This window comes from Podarcis cretensis, assembly GCF_951804945.1.
Source record: "Podarcis cretensis genome assembly, chromosome: 1".
NCBI classification, from domain to species: Eukaryota; Metazoa; Chordata; class Lepidosauria; order Squamata; family Lacertidae; genus Podarcis; species Podarcis cretensis.
Window position 1 is genome coordinate 96,056,621 of NC_137170.1, and position 18,842 is coordinate 96,075,462.

An 18,842-nucleotide genomic window follows, 5' to 3' on the forward strand; every position below is an offset into this window, starting at 1 on the left:
ACTGATGTAAAAACATGCTGATTCCCGGACCGTCCGCGGACCGGATTGAGAAGGCGATTGGGCTGCATCTGGCCCCCAGGCCTTAGTTTGCCTACCCCTGCCCAATGTCATGAGCCATGGTTGTGGATGAGCAGGCCAACCATCCCCACCGTTTTGTTTCCTTTTCCTAGTGAGGGCCCAAGAGTACACCTTCCTTCTAGGTGTGATTGTGCAAAGTTTGAACCCTACCCTCCCTATCCTAGTTTTAGGCAATTGCAAATTTGTGTGTTTTTAGATTACACCCCTGCTCTTTGTCAGGCTTCTCCGGAATGTGAAGCAAAGGGACACCTTCCCTCCTGTGTTTCCATCTTCGCCTTGAGTCAAGTACTGTCACAAATAAGTTAGGATAAATATTATGATTTCCATGCTGAGTGACTGACAGGTAAGAGAGGATCTCCCCTCCTCCTGTCATTGCTCAAATGACCAGCCAAAGAAAAGAAAAAAGCCCTTAAAAACGCAAGAAAATAAACCCGAGGACTATGTGTCCTCTGTAATCTATCAGATATATCCCACCCCTTCAAACTGCCCCCTGAGTGCGACAGCCTCTTTGGCACTTGCCATAGGGACCAGTCCAGGCCATCTGAACATCTTATGGTTTAAAACTGTACAGATTACAGTCAGGCAGGTTGTAAATCTTTTTTTAATAAATAATAAATTTAGGCTATATTCCTAACCAGGAGGTGATATGTTCAACCTATAGGCAGATTTATGCAAACTTAAGAAATGAGCTGACCAAAATGCATACAAATAATCTATTTCAATGTATTTAGTCAACTTCCAGCCCTTCTTTATGGGCCAAGGCTCAAATGAAACCCCAATAAGAGCAGTAGCCTGGTTTGTAGCATTTAATCTGTTTACCTGTTGCTTTCCTGTGTCTGTCACTGCTAACTGGAGACCTTTCTAACACTGATGAAATGTATGCTGTCTGCAGTTAACACTGGCCAGTTTTGGAATGGTTGCTATAGCTGAGCAGGACTGGCTTTTGTTAAGACTGAAATGGACTTTCCCCATTTTGATTTGCTGTGTGCAGAAAAGAACAAAAGAAAAGAGCGGGGGGTGGGGTGGGGGAATGGAAATTCCACACATTTGTTATCCTGAATTTCAGCAGGGCTGTTCCTGTCTAGGTTGCCTTTTCTGCTGCCAGCTGTGAGGGATTTCCCTTCTTCTTCTCTCTCTTTTTTATGTGCATAGTTATCCTGTTCCAATATTTTTCTCCCAATTTTTTTTATTGATTTTCCATATATATATAAACTAACAAACAAACATAAATCTAAAGTATAATAATTCCATTTTTCTTTACATTGTTGGGTGACTTCCTCGACTCCCCCAGGCTGATTTTCAATGTATATCATTGTAACAGTTTTACAAAACTATTTTCACATCTAATTTACTTACTCAATTAACATCTTTCTTTCTTTTCATTTTTACTTTAAACATATTATTCTATAGCATCACTTATTTAAATCCTAGGCCAATCTGGTACCTGCACGTATTTCTATCTTAGCATATTTAGCTAAATAGTCTTTAAATTTCTTCCAATCCTCTTGGGTACTCCTCCTCCTACTGGTCACAGACTCTTCCGGTCAGGTCGGCTAGCTCCGAAAATTCCATCATCTTCATCTGCCATTCCTCCATTGTTGGTACTTCTTGTAATTTCCAATTTTTGGCCAACAAAATTCTAGCAGCAGTTGTGGCATTCAGAAACAATCTAACATCTTTCTTGGGCATGTTCTAATATTTTTTGAATGGCAAATGGCAAGGGTTCATTCATTTGAAATTTTTTTTTAATTATTTTTTTTGAAAGGCAATCGAAAGAGCAGCAGACCAACAAATCCTGCCGAACTGGCTGGGTTACCTTGGTATCGTAGCCCGATGTGTTAATGCAAGTTTACAATGTACATTAGATTAAAAGCATTAGATAAACGTGCAGATAGCATGGAATTTGCTCAAAGCAGTGCAAATCAAATATGTGCTAAGGGGAAACAAGGATATCCCGCTGTTATAGGACAAAGCCCCAGTGTGCTTTCGGCTATACCTGCTGCAGGTCGTGGGTGGCTAATCTGGGGTGGCTTTTGTATAAACTCCCTCTAATTCATGAACATATCTTTTCAGTGAAAGAAGCTGACTTAAGCCCTTTGCAATCTAACCCTGATGACATAGACTTTTTTTGTCAACATGGAACTGGTGTAGTTCAGCTGCTTTCACTGAAATCAGTGGCTTGGGAGAGCCCCAAGGACCAGAGCCAGAGACCTGGAGGGGCTGCATTTGATCCCCAGACCCGAGGTTCCCCACTCCTGCTCTAGTGAGTTCAAAATGAGCTCAGAATGGTAGGCAAAACTCCAAAGGGCATTCTCTGATTTTAACATGCTGCACTCTTAGGAATCCATCTATTTCTATAGCTGTAACCTGCCCATAAACCTTTATGTGGATGTTTTGTAGGGTGTGTGTTTGGCTACTGACCAATAAAAGAGCAAATGCTTTCTCAACTAGCAGGTCAGAGCCTTTATTTCATCATGTGAAATCATGAAAATTATGACAACAGAAGAACAACTCTGCAGCTTGGTTCTCTCTAAGGAAGAAGTGAATGCGACAACTGGAAATGAATCACTCCGGAGTTCAGGTAAAACTCTGTGTGTGTGTGTGTGTGTGTGTGTGTGCGCGCACGCACGCGTAAGTAAAAATTAGGCTGATGTTGTAGCCATAGGTTCACTTGTGGGACTCATTTCCAAAACAGAGATTGCAGGCTAGGAAAGTCCCAGTCATTAGAGATACCAGGATATGCATCAAGGATTCTGGAATTAAGAAGCAGCTGTTTCTTTTTGTCGTCATCGTTTTTGATAGAAAATTAGACTAATTTCAGCCTCGTTTCGCTCACATCCTGCTTTTGTGCTTGTTGTATAATGTTTGAAAAAGGAAGCTCCAGTTTCAAAAATTTCAGTGTTGCATGGAATCAAATCTAGTGTGCTCAGAGAGTACAGTGGTACCTCAGGTTACATACGCTTCAGGTTACATACGCTTCAGGTTACAGACTCTGTTAACCCAGAAATAGTGCTTCAGGTTAAGAACTTTGCTTCAGGATGAGAACAGAAATCGTGCTCTGGTGGCGCGGCGGCAGCAGGAGGCCCCATTAGCTAAAGTGGTGCTTCAGGTTAAGAACAGTTTCAGGTTAAGAACAGACCTCCAGAACGAATTAAGTGCTTAACCTGAGGTACCACTGTATTGTATTTAGTAGCTAGACTAAAATATTTCCCCCTACTGTGGTGTCCACAGAGACCTGGGTGAGTGAATGTGGGTGTGCATGTTTCAGGTGGGATAGGGAATGGTTGACTTCTGGGAAAGAGATTTCAGAACAATGGCTGGTTGAAAGGTAGTATTGATCTGTTTCCTCCTGGTCTTGATTAATGACGTTTTATTAATATAGTCATTTCTTAAATAAACAACAGTGTCCTTGCCCTTCCTGTTTATCAGTGAGGTGAAGTCTGGTGATAGCCATCCAGTGGGTCTGTGGGAACCTTTGACATTAATGGCCCTGTCTGTCATCTATCTGCCCCCCCCCCACTACGCTTTATCTCTATATGCCATTGGCATCACGGTGGTCCTCTGTTAGGAATGACAAATGCCTACTTCAGAAGATATGTATATGGGGTACAATAATATACAATTGAACAAGATCACTTCTCCTCCCTTTTCCCAGCACACTCATCACAGTTTCCTTCTCAAATGCTCCTGGAACTGCCTGATTAGTGCCCACTTGTCTTAGTTAATGGATGCCTGTAGGCTGCCAATTCCCGTGGTGTCTGGGCTCTACATGAAGCAGACCCAAGTAGTCTAAAACAAAGTATGAGCATGTGAAGATGCAGAATAAATAAAAGGAGCCCTTTGTATTTTTGCACCAGCTGGAAAACACTTGTAGAGTTGGGTGGTGGTGGTGGCAGCAGCAGAGGGAATGATACGAAGCGTTGCCATACATCAGGCATTGCTGCGTGATACATGGTAAGTTTTTCCCTTCCTTGTAGCACCTGCAGTGCCTAGATGATGCCAAGTGGGCTGCTCAGATTAGTTTGCAGTGAGTAGAGCTGCCATCTAGCCCATCCACATCATCTCAAGCACTGATGGCCAAAATTCTGGGGTTTGCTCAGAGAATCAGCCAAACTGATTTTCCAGCTAATCCATCAGAAGCAAGGAACCTCAATAGAGGAAAAGCTGCTCTGGACAGAAGTGGGGTGTGTGTGTGTGTGTGTGTGTGTGAAAGAGAGAAAAATGATTGCTAATGCCTGCACAAATCTGGGAGATTTAAACTTTGAGTTTCCATCACAATTTGTGACAGCCCTAGAGAAGCCACAAGCTTTCCCAGAAGATAAGATACTGATCATCTCCACTATAGGCGTAACAAATGGAAAATGAGGCATAGAAATGTACTTAAAGCAGGGTTGAGGAACCTCAGGCCTGGGGGTCAGAATGTGGTAATTCCTCTTCTTCGTCTGGATGGCGTGAGGTATGTAACTTTTGTTGTTGTTCTTGACTCCTAGACAGATGCCTTGGAATGTGGGATAATATAACCTGCTGGCTGTCTTCTTCCATTGGGCAAACAGTTAGCGTTCCTTGCCCCAAAGCCTTCCAAATGGTAACTGGGAAAACAGGTAAAACTTAAAACATAACACTTCCATAGGCACTGTCTGATGCCAGGCTTTCCTTGTACCCTGTCAAGGATTAAAGGCTGAGTCCTCTGTAACACAGGCTAGAATATGTCATGTACTGTTTTTCTAGGGAAAGTAGAATCTTACCTAGAATCTAGGAGCTGCTTCCAGAAATGTCTGATGCTGCTATCTTAGCCTTGCACAGAGTTATTATTACTATTATTAATTAAATTTATATACCACCCTTCATCCAAGGATCACAAAGGAAAAAAAAGAAAGAGGTAGAAACGTCACAGACCAAGAGCCCTTCTGGGGCTCGGCTTAACTGATGTTGCTGGATGTCCCATAAGCTGATTGGCATCAGGAGGCATAGCAGGTTTCGGCATTTGCTCCTTGCCTATTCCCCTGTGGGGCAATTGCTGTTCGCCCCAGGCAAGAAGGTGAACAGTAAATTCCTCTCGGGATCCCATTCGGACCAGAGTGTGAATTCTGTAAATGTTACTTTATGTTGGCCTTTTCTTTCTGTGACGTCAAGCAGAATTTGACAAGTGGCACAACCTATTTGGGTTTTAGAAATGTCATTCCTAGACGAATCCACCATCTATCATGGGCAACTGGTTGTGGTGGTTGTATACATTATCTCTGGATTGATAGGCAGTATGGCACTGAACACCAGCTGCTGGGGAGCCAGAATGGGAACGAAGGCTATTGCCTTCATCTCCTGCTTGTCAGGGTTCCCAGAGGCACCTGGTTAGCCACTGTGTGCAGCAGGATGGTGATTCAGATGGATCTGTAGCCTGAATCATCTTCTCATGTTCTTGTGCCACACATGGAGAGAATTTGGACCAAGATCAGGGCTCAGATCCCAACAATGAAACTTTTTAGGCTTCCTATCTGCAAAATGAGAAAAATAATGGGCTGCCCGCAGAGTGCTTCTGAGGAAACTGCTTGTTCATATAGATATAGATATGGATCTATAAACACACAGATAGAAGTGGTAATTTCCCCTTCTGGTCCATGGGAATAAAAATGAAGCATAATATAAACAAGGAAAGACGGCTCCTGCCTGATGTATTTGTTCTGTGGTGTTTTCATGGAGCCACAGTGAAGGGTTGCTTCGGATGGTGATTAAGATCAGTGATAAGCTAAAAACATTAAAACCCTGCATATTTGGGTAGTCTTCTCTAGGAAAAAAATGTTTTTAGCAGGCACCGAAAAGAGTACAGTCAATTGAAGGTGCCTGCCTGATGTTAATGGATGGGGAGTTCTAAATAGTGGGAGCTGCCACCCTAAAATACTGATTTGCTACAAATGGGTGTTATGTGGCACCTTTGCAGTGCCAGTTCTGCAGATTGCAGCAGTTGAGTGGACATATATAGGGTAAGGTAAACTGTCTCTTAAGGGCTTTATTTTCTAATAGTAACACCTTGAACTTGACCCAGCAGCAAATTGGCAACCAGTGCAGATCTCTGAGCACAGGTGTTATATGCAGACAAGGACTCACTCCTGTCAGCATCACGTTGCACCATTCTGCATTAACTGCAGCTTCTGGATCAAGCTCAAGGGAAGCCCCACATAGAGTGCATTGCAGTAGCCCAGTCTTGAAGTAACCAATGCGCGAACTACTGTGGCTACGTTTTCCTGGTGCAGGAACAGTTGTAGCAGTTGTACCAGTTGCAGCTGCAGAAAGGTGCTTCTAGCCACCAAGGTTACCTGAGCCTCCATCGACAATGCTGGATCCAGAAGCACCCTTTCTGGGACTGGCAAGTGTGTATCTGGGCAGGGGGCGGGTGGAGTCTGACTCGGGAGAGGGGGGCAATGGTTTGTGGGGACCTGTATCAGCCAGGAGGCAATAATCAGAGGCGGGTGGAGGCTGGTGGAGCACCAGATGGGTTGGAAGAAGAGGAGGAAGAGGCAGGTCAGGCAAGGGAAGGGCCCACCTGCTTCCCCACCCTCTCCTGCTTCCCAGAACAAGGAGGGAATTGAAAAGGGATGAGCAGAGGAAGATTCCATGCAAGCAGAGTCTCCAGCTGCGTGTATGCAGTCCGTCAGAGGAAGTTACATAAACTGGCAGAGGAGGAGTGGTCCTCTGTTGCTGCAACTGCTCCCCAGAGCATGGAACTGTAGAGGTGACAGGAATCACTTAGCCACAGAACCCCTGTCTTGCCAGGATTCAAGCTCTTCTGGTTCTTCCTCGTCCACTTCACCACTGCATCTCAGGACTGCACAACCTCTCCCAATTCAGGTGTTATGATTCAGCACCTTAACAGCCTGCTTGAGAGGGTCTGGAAAAGGGACAACGAGCAGCTTGTTGCCTGATCGCTGGGAACACTGCAAAGCTGCTTTGGACTACAACTCTCTCAACTCCGCTGGCTGGGGCTGAGGCGGATGGAAGTTGTTAGTTCCAGAGCAGCTGGAAGGACCAGGTCAGGGAAGACGGACAGCCTCTCCCACCAGCTGCCTGCAGATGGAAAACTCAGCCGCTAGAGGGAGCTGGTAAAATTGAAACAACTCAGCTCTTGGCTGTTTTGATTTGTTATGCTCGCTCTGGGCTTTATTGCTTTAATGATGAAGGGTGATAAGAAAACCTTTAAATACATATTGATCAATCACGGCGTTGCCACAAGACATTTTGGTACCGGACATGAACCACAAAATGACACCCCAACCTATCTGTCAGGGAAGAAGCGGGAAGAGTATGAGAAGCTGTGTATCAGGAACCAGGAAGGAATAAAAATCTATATGTGTTGTGTTCCTTGGAGGCCAGATATGCTGCCCCAGTGGATCCTGCTGCCCAAGGTGATCGACTCAACTTGGCCTTGATCAATCAGTTACATTTTAAACAACTTGAAGCCTAAGTATACGGTACTTAGAAAGGAGCCAGTCTCATTGAACATAGTGAGACTTACTTCCAGTTAATATACTTGGGATTTAACTGCATACCATTTACTATACTATAGGTGACTGATGCTAGTGCTTTATGGTTCACAGCATGCCATAACAGCCACAGCGTAAGTGCAACCAGTTGTGTGATATATCTCCGCACTTGCAATCCTGAAATGATGTTTTCATTCTTGGGAACCATTTATTTTTATGGTGCCAACAATGAACTTTGTTCCTTGTAGAACAAAAAAGTAAAACAGAGACAGAAGCAGGAATGTCTGTGTTCAGACAGAGTCACTTAATTGCTCTTAAACATAACAGGATTAATGCATCTCTTTGGAACATAATGAATACAGCTATTTTTGTCCGTGGTTTAAGAACAGTAAACAATTTTCTGCTCCACTAATGGCTAATCTTGAAAATGCTTTGCTGAAACAAGCCAGCTTCATAAACTACAGTTTGAAATTGGCTTGTTTCAGCAAACCATAGTTAAGATGAACCACAATTTGCCCAGGTTCTGACATCACAGCAAGCTGCAGGTAATCTAAAAAGGAAGCAAAAAGCTTCCAGACTCCACCATGTGGTCTTGAATGTGTATTTACTGTATAATAGTAGCTTTCACCAGTGCTAATTGCAACTACTAACTGTATGACTTATTTTGTTTCTGTCATTGCAAACCAAGGGTTTATATATCGTAACTGCACCAAGGATGGCTGGTCAGAAAAATATCCAAGACCCTATATTGCTTGTGGTTTAAATGTGGAAGAGATTAATGCTCCTATAGTTGCGTGGCAGCGTAGGGTAAGTACAAATAATCAGTACAGTATCCTATGGGCACTTTCAAACAGTTGCTGTTTTTGGGTGGAATTCAATACTGAAAATTCAGGTTGGGCAATTATAGTTGATTGGAAGGTCTTTCACAATAAACCTGCTTCCCCAAACATGACCTTTTGTGATAAGGAAAGTGAAGGAGAAATTCACTGGGCAATGTGGGATGACACTCGCCCTAAAGCAATGTCATCAAACAAGTCAGGATGAATGCTCAACGGGCAGGTCATCGGGAAGCATCAGAAGTGGGGTGGAAGTGGTTTGAGCACACATTCCCTGTATTCCTGGGTATTTCTGCTTGTTTAGATTGAGCCACTAAGCCACAGGTGGAAAACCCATTAGGATATCCTCTTACCAGACTCTTTTGGATCTGCATCATTTCCTGATAGCTCTGGATGAGGTTCCTGCTGATAGTCAAAAACTGGAGCCAGAGGAGAGGAGGAGACTCCAGTTCCATGGCTCTGTCTTCTGTTGTGCTTTTAAAACTGCTGCTTGTTTGATTTTAGCTGCTGTTGACTTTGCTTCGTAGTTTGTTTTGTTTTTAGGCTGTACTTTTATTGTACTTGTTTTTAGATTGGCATAGAAAGGTGGGATATAGAAATTTCGTAAATACATATGTTTTCGTTCTGCAGCAGAAAAAGTGCGCTCAAGCCACCTATACCACACTTTTAGATATCTGCCTTCATCCTATGCGTTTATCTTCCGCCAGTGGCTTACTCGGGTTTGAAACACAGCACTAAAGAGCAGAGTAGGAAAAGGTGTTGCAAATAGCCCCACCTGGTGACAAAACATAGTATTATTCAGTCATAATACAAACAGAGCCTTTCTCCCTTCAAAAATTTGTTATAGGACAGCAGTCTGTTTTAAGTGACTGAAGCTCAGTTGGGACTAGTTATACACAAGCGCAGTTGACATGGAAGCAAAGCCTACTGCCAGGCCATTGATTTATGGCACACTAATACTGCACCTGTAGACAATGGTAAAACAATTTAAATATGTTGTCAACCACTTACAACCCTCTGTGGGGTTTTTGTGTCTCTAAATTTTAAATCTGGCCTAATTCTACCTGGGGCAGTGTTTTCTAGTCACTCTGATTGCAGGCAAAACCAAATTAGTTCATGGTAGTGCTTTTAGAACAAATGATGGGACAGCATGTCCTGAAAAAAGACATGTTGTCACTCTTTTTGAGACAAGTGGGTTTCCTACACATTCACATCTCTGCCGGGACTGACTGTACCTGGATGTTTCTTGACAGGTGTCTTACCTGAGGAAGTTGGAGATTGTGTACACCATCGGAACCAGCGCTTCTCTAGTGGCGCTGACAATTGCCTTGGGCATTCTGGGTTCTTTCAGGTGAAGAAGAATTATTCATTCCCTTTTTAAATCTTTGTTTCTACTTCCTGGTTAATCTGTGGAAAAAACCAACCCCCAAATGAATAGTGAAATAAAGTGTTATTTCAAAAGCCGTTCCATTGATCTTTCGTCAGATATTCATTCTGAAAGGGCTTCCTGTTTTGCACAGTAACAGTGGGGAAGTGTACATTCCGTTCAAACGTCAACAGGCAGAAGTGTATATTCAAGTGGGTAGAAGAAAAAACTTAAGTTTTAAAACTTAAGCTGTGGATTTGGGAAGATGATCTGTATGTTAGGTGGATATCCTGCTCATTGGATAGGTTTTTCAGGTGGATCTGACGAAGCCTGGCAAAGAAGCAGTGACTGCATTCCCCCTTTTATTAGTTATTTTGTCTTTCTATTAAAGCAGGGGTGGAACCCACAGTTGTCAAGATGTTATGGACTCCAGCTCCCATCAGCCCCAGCCAGCATGGCTAAGAGTCAGGGAGGTCTAGTCCGGAAACATCCAGAGGGTCACTAGTTCCTCAGCCTAGTGTTGTGGGAAAGATGATCTTCAGTCCAAGAGTTCTCAGTTTTACCATCAATACGTCAGTTTTGCTTCACGATGCTATCAGATCAGGCAATGGTATTGGATGGTTGCAGAGTACTAATGAGGTTCCTGTTGATTTGAATGACCATTGCTGAGTGGTACCACACTTTGCCCTATATTCAATCCTCAGTGACTTCAAGTGGTAAGACTGAGATCTTGGAGAAGCAGTTTCCTGTCAGAGCAGATGCATGGGCATAGCCAAGGGGGCGCAAGGGGGTAGCTCCTCCCTTCTAGATCAAGTAAAACCATAGAAATACTTAACTAACTGACCAATCATGTCAGTTCTGCCTCCCTTCCCAAATCCTGACTACACCCATGAGCAGATGGGTTTGATGGATCAATATTCTGATTCTGCTTTAGATGGTGTAAGATCTGTTCATATGTCTGATAAGAAACCCAAGCAGTTCCTTGTTTAGAAACCTTCTTGGTGCTTTTCTCTTTGGGCCACAGAAGGCTTCGCTGTACGAGAAATTGCATCCACATGCAGCTCTTTGCATCGTTCATTTTGCGAGCTTTGGCAAACTTCATCAGAGATCCTGTCCTGTCTGAAGACACTGACGATACAGTCTACTGTGAGTTACACATGGTAAGGAAGAAGCCTATAAATATGGCCTACCATCCAGCTCATCACAGGTTGAAGAAAGGTGCCTGAGAATTAAATTCCCTTTCCATCCCTGTGAGCCATTTTGTCAGGGAAAATGGCAGACTTGAGGTGCAAGCTTATGTGAACTTCCCTGGTGCAGACCCATTGAAAACTGAGGATTTACGTATGAGTAAAAAATGCTAAGGAGTGTGCTGTTCATCTGTTTGATTGTGTATGTATGGTCTGAACATAAATAATATATTGTTTATATATTTAGTTGTTCTTTGGTTTTATGAATACCACAACCACAAGGGGTGGATGTTCAAACTAAATGAATGAAATAATCACAAGGCCAAAGAAACCAAGGAGCAAAACGTGTTTAAACACAATTTGCATAACGTGTCGTGTGGCATCATGACACTTTACGAGGAAATTAATTGAAGTGCATTAATCAGCTCTTATAAAGATTTCACAAGGGAGTGAATGTGAACCTCTGTAATTGGCAGTAGGTTTGAAAATGGCAAAACTGTTCAGGACTTGAACAATAATAATTTGTTGCAGACTTGTTGATTTTAAAAGATAACATTTTGAATCTTTTACAACATTTTTTTTTAAAAAAAAGAATACAGCATACATTTAAACATGGATGCTAGTGGTAGAAATAAAACAATCCAAACCAATAAATAAAATACATGGGTAACAGCGACTTATATCCCATGATATCATACTCAGAACAGACCCATTGATTTAAGCAACTTCCATTGATTCCCACAGGTCTATTCTGTGTGTGATTTAGTTGTGTATCACTCAAAATCTACAGTGAGAACGACAAAAATGAGTGTAGTAATTGTAACAACCACAACTCGACTTTTACACCGGTGATAAATAAAGCATGACACAGCAAGGTGAAGCTCGGGAGCCGGACTATGAAATGCCTAGGGAAGGGAGACAAAGCACATGCTGTTTAGCTTCTCTTCCTCTTTCCTCAGGGTCGATGTAAGATTATCATGGTCTTCATTAACTTCTGTATCATGGCTAACTACAGCTGGCTTCTTGTGGAAGGGCTTTATCTTCATACCTTGCTGGTGATGTCTTTCTTCTCCAAAAGAAAGTTCTTCTGGTGGTTTGTGGTTCTGGGATGGGGTAAGTACCAGTTGACACCAGTGGGGGAGCTGCAACAGAATGCTGCACAGTATTATCCCCCAGTGACTCCATTTCAGTCCTTGCTCTGCTTCCCTTGCCTTCCTCACTTTTCTTTGCTTACCCTCATTTCGTGTGTCTCTCACTTCCTGTCTCACTCCATCTCTGGCACCACAACTTTAAAGCACAAGGCTTCCTGCAAAGAATCCTGGGAGCTGTAGCTACAATTCCTAGCACTCTTAACAAGCTCCTGCTCCCAGAATCCTTTGGGGGAAGTCATGTCCTTTAAACGTGTGGTGTGTACACAGCCTCTGGCTTCCTCTTCTTCATTCCCTGCTCTTGCTCCCTGCTTTATTCCTCTTTCTTTCGTCCTCTTTGCTACATTGCTTCTTTTGATGTTTCCCCTCCCTCTATTTCTCTTCTTGCCTCCCCACTCGCCGCTTTCTTTCTGTCTCTCACTATCATTTGCACAACTTTGAGGTGTGTGATGGAGCAGGGTTTGCAGGGGCAGAATGTATTGCTTACACAGCTGAGGTAACAAAAACATTTCAAAGAAGCCAATAATATGCATGCATAGTCCTCAGCAGCCAGTTTTCCACAGGCTCTTTTTTGTTGTTGCTGCCTTTTGAGTTGGGGACAACTGAACTGAAACATGATGTGCTTGTGTATAGCTTCATATTCCCTGGGTATACAGTGGTACCTCGGGTTACATACGCTTCAGGTTACATACGCTTCAGGTTACAGACTCCACTAACCCAGAAATATTACCTCGGGTTAAGAACTTTGCTTCAGGATGAGAACAGAAACTGTGCAGTGGCAGTGCAGCGGCAGCAGGAGGCCCCATTAGCTAAAGTGGTGCTTCAGGTTAAGAACAGTTTCAGGTTAAGAACAGACCTCCAGAACGAATTAAGTTCTTAACTCGAGGTACCACTGTATCAGGGGAACTTCTCTTTGGTTTGTGGTTGTTCCCATTTTGCTTCAAATTGATTGGCACAGAACCACGGGAGTTTGCTATTATGTGTCAAAATATTCATTTAGCTGGTGATGGGATAGCTGCATATTCCTGCTTTGCAGGCCAGATAATCCTCAGGGTCCCTTCCAACTCTACAATGCTATGATTTCCTGTGCGTTGTATGATTAAGGGCTTTCCCACACTTCCGCTTAGTCTTTAGCTCTAAATTGGAACAAAGGGCAATCCGCAAAACACCTGAACTGCTATTTGCTCCAAGTGAGCACTAAAGAGCGGTTTTTGCTGTGGGCAAAAGGAGCGGGAGAAGAGGAAGTATGGAAAAGCCTTAAGGGTTGACCGGGGGGGGGGTTCCTCTTTTTTTCTTTACTGCAGGCACTCCAACTTTCTTTGCAATTGCATGGGTCACGGCCAGACTATTACATGAAAATGTTGGGTAAGTTGTGTTTCCATTACATCTTTCCATGCTCTGTATTTATTAGCGTTGCCTCAGCTGTGTGCCCACAGAACCTTTGACAGCTGGTTTCAAATGGCTGCAATCCTATTTTCTTGCAATATTCTGAAACACTGAGACAAGAAGAGAGTAACAGTAGCAGTTCAGTTGCAATTAATACTGATCAAACCACTCCTAAAAATAGTGTGTATCCCATTATACAAGTGCCTGGCCAGTATAAAAAAATCTGCAGCTTCCTTGTGAAAACAGAATCCGTTCTTTTCTCTTTGCCATCTCCCACTGCCCAGACATATATTGTCTCAAGCAATCCCCATCATTCTATGCTGGGGAAGTCAGGCCAGTTAATCTGGTTTCAAACCATGTTTATGTCTTTTGTTCTGTTCCAAGAACCACTTGTAGCCTTCATTTGTCATCTAGAACTCATACTTTTATTATTATCAATAAAAGAAAATAGGCAGAGTTTTCATCTGAACATCACATCACAACAGCAGCAGCAGCAGCAGCAGCAGCAGCAGGGCATTTATGAAAGATTCTCATTGTCAGGAGCTCTCTCTATTAAAATGGCAAGAAGGGAAGCAGCTGTATCTGCAGTTATTGTGATAATGAATTCCAGAAGGGCAGCTGTTCTTCGCCTGTTGCATCAAAAACAACACAGATTATTGTGGAACCTTAAACACTTATTTTTTAAAAAACATATGCGTTAATTTGATTATGATCATTTCCCATCCAGCAGGGGGAGTTGGGTTGTTTGTGAAGTGCTGTTGTTTTCTCGTTGCAAAGACCGCGCTAAACGAAAACACAATATTATCTTGAAAAACAAGGAAGTGTTTTCGGAACCTCAAGTCAAAGGATAAGAAGCTGACTCAGCTGCATTGCTGTGAGGCCTCTGGACTTTGACGTTTGACTGGGGTTGGAATACGGTATCAGAAGTAAAACAATTTCAGGCCAGCAGCCATATATACCTGTGTTATAGTCAAGGCTTTTTTCCCCAGCCAGAACTTGCCAGAACTCAGTTCCAGCACCTCTCAGGCGGGCGCCATTGCCATTCTAAGGGAATAAGGGAGGTGATCACAGCCCCTCTTTTTCAAGAAAAGTAGTCCTGGTTATAGTGAGAGCCAGGTGAAGCTGTAGAGGCTGCTCTATGAGACTCTATTAACCTCAGTCTGTCCTCAGCCAGCCCTCACCTCAGCCCTGGTCTTCTTACTTAGCCTGGGGCCCTCCAGAACCACAAGCCTGTTTTGGCCCAGCAGCATCCTCCTGCTGCACATCTGATGTCCTATGTGAGGTTAGCTGTGTGGCAGGTAAAGGAGCAGCTGGGCAGAAAGGCTGCCTGCAGTCACCACAGGGCTATGCAAGCCCAGACATTCAGCTGATCCTCAGGGCTTGCATGCATAGTGTTGTGCCTTTGCCTGCGCAGTTTGATTTCAAAATGCACAGGCAAAAATGGATCATCTGACACCATTGGGACTTCCCTTACCAGGTTGAGGGTGATCAAGGTCTAGATGGATCCAGCTCCTCCCCACCCCTAGACCAGGGTACACTTCCCGATCCTGGGGGGGCTTTGGACTACAACTCCCATCATGCTGTGACCATTGGCCAGGCTGGACGGGGCTGATGGGAGTGGCGAAGAAGGACATCAAGTTGAAAAAGGATGGTGACTAGGGCATTGCCAATTTGTTGAGCTCCTCTGAATCATGACTCACAGTAAAATGCAAATGTATTATTCTGCTTTTCCTGCTTGTTTTCTGCACACTTGAGTATTCTAATAGTTTCATCCATCCGGTATAATTTGAAAGGCCAGGATGGATGCCAGCTCCTATCTGCTGGGCATGTTGCCTTGCGATATTTTTCCTTTGAAGACAAATATTGCTAACATGATGCTCGCTGGCATTTGTTGACCTGAAAAGCATAATGAATGAATTTTGCTATCTTACAGATGCTGGGATACTCATCTTACATATGCCCGGTGGCTCATTCAAGGCCCTGTGGTAGTTTCTATTGTTGTAAGTCTGAATTACAATGCCTCTTCTATTTTTGTACCAAATGTTATTCGTCTGTGACCGTAATAAACAAATTCATGCTATTGCTGTAAGTCCATTTCACAGCCGATTTCTGAGATGAAGATCGAAATGAAGAGAGCAAATCTGATGCATGTCTTTCAAATATGTGAATGTCAATGCCAGCTTTTCATTCTCTTTGCAGATCAATTTCGTTTTGTTTGTTAATATTGTGAGGATTCTAATGAGCAAACTTAGATGGCCAGATGGAAGGAACAAGGATTCCAGTCAATACAAGTAAGAGAGCTTAAAAACAAACAAACAAAAAGACCCCCTCAGCCTCACACATAAGTACAACAGCAAGAGATACCTGTGCACAGATGTTTTACCTGTTTGCCTGCAAATATATGCAAAGATATGTATCACCCAGATAAACTTGTCTGATTAGCTGCCTCAAGGACACCCAACCCAATAAAATGCCTCCAGGTCTGCTTGTGCTTCTTTTGGAAAGATCTTATCCCCATCTATAGTAGCAGCAACAGAGCACAAATCTGGATGCAAAGCCCTGAGCGTAGTGTGATGAAAGCTGATGGAGAAAATCCCCATTCCCTCTCTTGTAATACAGTCATACCTTGGTTGTTGAATGCCTTGGTACTCGTCTGTTTTGGCTCCCGAATGCCGCAAACCCAGAAGTGAGTGTTCTAGTTTGCGGACGTTCTTTGGAAATTGAACGTCCGATGAGGCTTCTGCTGTTTCCGATTGGCTGCAGGATCTTCCTGCAGCCAATCGGAAGCTGCACCTTGGTTTCTGAATGTTTTGGAAGTCAAACAGACTTCTGGAACAGATTCCGTTTGACTTCTGAGATACCACTGTACTTCGGTTAAGGGCCATCCCGTGAAACTGAAGAGGTAGGCGATTCAGGAGAGAGAAAATGAAGCACTTCTTCACACAGCACAGAGTTTAAACTATGGAATTCACTTCAAGAAGATGCGAGGACGATAGCCACTAACTTAGGGGGCTTTAAAGGGGGCTTAGATAGATTCATGGAGGATGTCCATGGTGCCTGCTGCCAATATGTAAAAAAACAGAAGCTGCAGGGACTTCTGGGACCTAGACCCTGTGACCTGTTGTCTGGCGCTAGTGATATTGCTGATCTTTAAAGGCAGGCCTGCACTGCCCCTGAAACTTCCCTTTGCGTTTTCTGCTGTTGCTACTGGAGGGGATAGCTCTGCCTGCAAACTGAGATCAATATGAAGCTCACCCTCTTTAGGCCGTTTCTTCATTTCTGTTTTGTTCTGTTATCTCTGTCTTTACTCCTAGGAGACTCGCTAAATCCACACTCATCCTCATCCCTCTCTTTGGAGTCCATTACATCATATTTGCTTTCTTCCCTTTCGATACCACGAACGGCACCATGGAGATTCAAGCTCTGTTTGAAAAAGCCATCGGATCTTTCCAGGTAATCTGTTCCTTGGAAGGTCTTCATCATCTTCAGATGAAAGAAGCCCCACCCGTCTTTTGCAATCAAAACAGGCTGTGTTGGCAAACCTCCTTAATGTTTTCCAGGCCCCCGGGTGTCTAGAGCAAACAGGATGCAAAGAGGTAACTGGAATTCTTAGGTAACTAGGACAGGGGTGGTTATTGGCTAATGCTTTTTTTTTTTTTTTTTGGCCCAGGTGCCACATTAACACTTGGCAAATCTTTTGTAGGTTGCATGCCAGTGGTGGATATGGTTGCACCACTCTCTCTCATGCATACTTTTACATACACAGAGAGCGCGCAAACAAACACAAGCAGACACAGACATTGGCACACAGCCCCCTCCTCCCAGACCTGGGCAGATCAACTGAGGAGGACAGGTTATTACCTTCTTTCCACTGGTCAAGTGGTTGATTAGATGACTGGGGAGGGAACATTTTTTTATCCCTAACAGGGTGTTGGTCTATGCCCATCCCAGTACTGTCGATTCTCCCCCACCTTTCACCAACATAATTGTTGGGTCTTGGGCACTTCATAAATTGGGAGAAGGCAGGTGAGTCCCTAACCCAAACGGGTTTAGCCATGCCTGCTTTAGGAATAAAGCCCTCCCACAGGGACAAAGGTAGTTAACAGTCTTTCTCTTTTTTTTAATGGCACAAGGAATGAAATACACATTCAGGTTGGGCATGATGTAGCCCTCCTCTGCATTGGGTTTCTGATTAGACCAACACCCCAGAGATCCAGTATTTCTCATGGCACCTTGCAGGACCCTCTTTGTAACAAGGACCTGTTCCATCTTGCCCCATGCCTCACTTTCTTCTCAGAATGCCCTTGTTGCAAGAAAGACCTGCACGAGTTTGAAAACACTGCAACTGCTAAAATATCCAGTTGGTCCAGCAAAGTATATCATTTCTCCTAGTGTAACAATCCAATCCTAACCCATGGATCTTTGCCACTGGAGGGGCTTAACATATGGCACAGGTGACAGGGACCATCACTTCTGCTGCTACTTGCTGTGGTAGCAGAAAGCATAGCACTTGAGACGCTATGCATGGCAGCGTTCGCACAGGTGGTTTACCAGCATGGGCCCCCGAAATTTTAAAAGTCGAAGCTGGGTGCAGGGCAGGGTTCAAGGCAGGAACTGACAACCACCAACATTGCTCCCGCAACTTGGGACTGGGGCTGGCTGGCTTTTATCTGCCCCGAGGCATAGGGTGGCCCCGATCCTCAGGTGACTTGCCTCTCCTGGCCTGGAGGCGAGCACTCCTCCTGCGGGAACTTAGTTCCTTCTGCCTCTCTGCCCTGAGCCTCTGCAGCTCAGGAGAGGCTGGAGGGTTACCGGACCCAGAGGCAACCCCAGCTTCCTCTGACAGGGCTGAGAGTGGAGCACCTGCAGGCAATGGGTCCTCCATCGCCTCAGGAGCCAGAGCAGACTCAGCTGGTGCCTGCACCTGAGGATCCGGCACAGGTGAGGACCCTTCAGGCTCATGCCACAACCCTGGCTCAGCTGGTTCTGGAGGCGGGGGATTCTGTGCAGGCTGGGATTCTTCAGGTTCAGCATCTGAATCCGAATTCCAGGCCATCACACCTTGGGATGCAGTAGTAGACAGACCACTCTTCTCTGGCCCTGGTTTAGATTGCTCTGTAAGTCACTCTGTCTTTTCTTCACATCTGGCAGCACACTGCGTGCCTGGAAGGTCTACATGAGCTTCTTCTTGCTTCTATATTTATTCTGGAGTGCCAACCTGCCACGTCCAGTTGTATATCTCATGACTGACACGGGCCTCTTTTGTTTTCAGGGCTTTGCTGTGGCTGTGCTTTACTGTTTTCTTAATGGAGAGGTGAGTTTCCCATAGATTGTAATGTACTAAAAATCAAAATATGTGTTCTTCT

At 44.1% G+C, this 18,842-nt stretch overlaps 1 protein-coding gene across 7 annotated transcripts in view; it reads left to right on the forward strand.

The window, feature by feature from the left end:
- SCTR (secretin receptor) overlaps positions 1-18,842 on the forward strand; it is a 28,282-nt gene that overhangs the window by 8,933 nt on the left and 507 nt on the right. For 3 of the 7 annotated variants that reach the window (XM_079994250.1, XM_079994253.1, XM_079994249.1), the window contains 12 exons: positions 2,530-2,659; positions 4,569-4,679; positions 8,242-8,360; positions 9,643-9,740; positions 10,780-10,915; positions 11,902-12,055; positions 13,395-13,455; positions 15,410-15,476; positions 15,676-15,767; positions 16,791-16,929; positions 17,037-17,072; positions 18,749-18,790. In XM_079994250.1, the coding sequence (XP_079850376.1) occupies positions 2,530-2,659; positions 4,569-4,679; positions 8,242-8,360; positions 9,643-9,740; positions 10,780-10,915; positions 11,902-12,055; positions 13,395-13,455; positions 15,410-15,476; positions 15,676-15,767; positions 16,791-16,929; positions 17,037-17,072; positions 18,749-18,790 (1,185 nt within the window). Of the gene's footprint in view, positions 1-2,529; positions 2,660-4,423; positions 4,680-8,241; positions 8,361-9,642; positions 9,741-10,779; positions 10,916-11,901; positions 12,056-13,394; positions 13,456-15,409; positions 15,477-15,675; positions 15,768-16,790; positions 16,930-17,036; positions 17,090-18,748; positions 18,791-18,842 lie in introns of all 7 variants that reach the window. The other 4 variants (XM_079994255.1, XM_079994251.1, XM_079994254.1 and 1 more) reach the window with 4 other exon arrangements.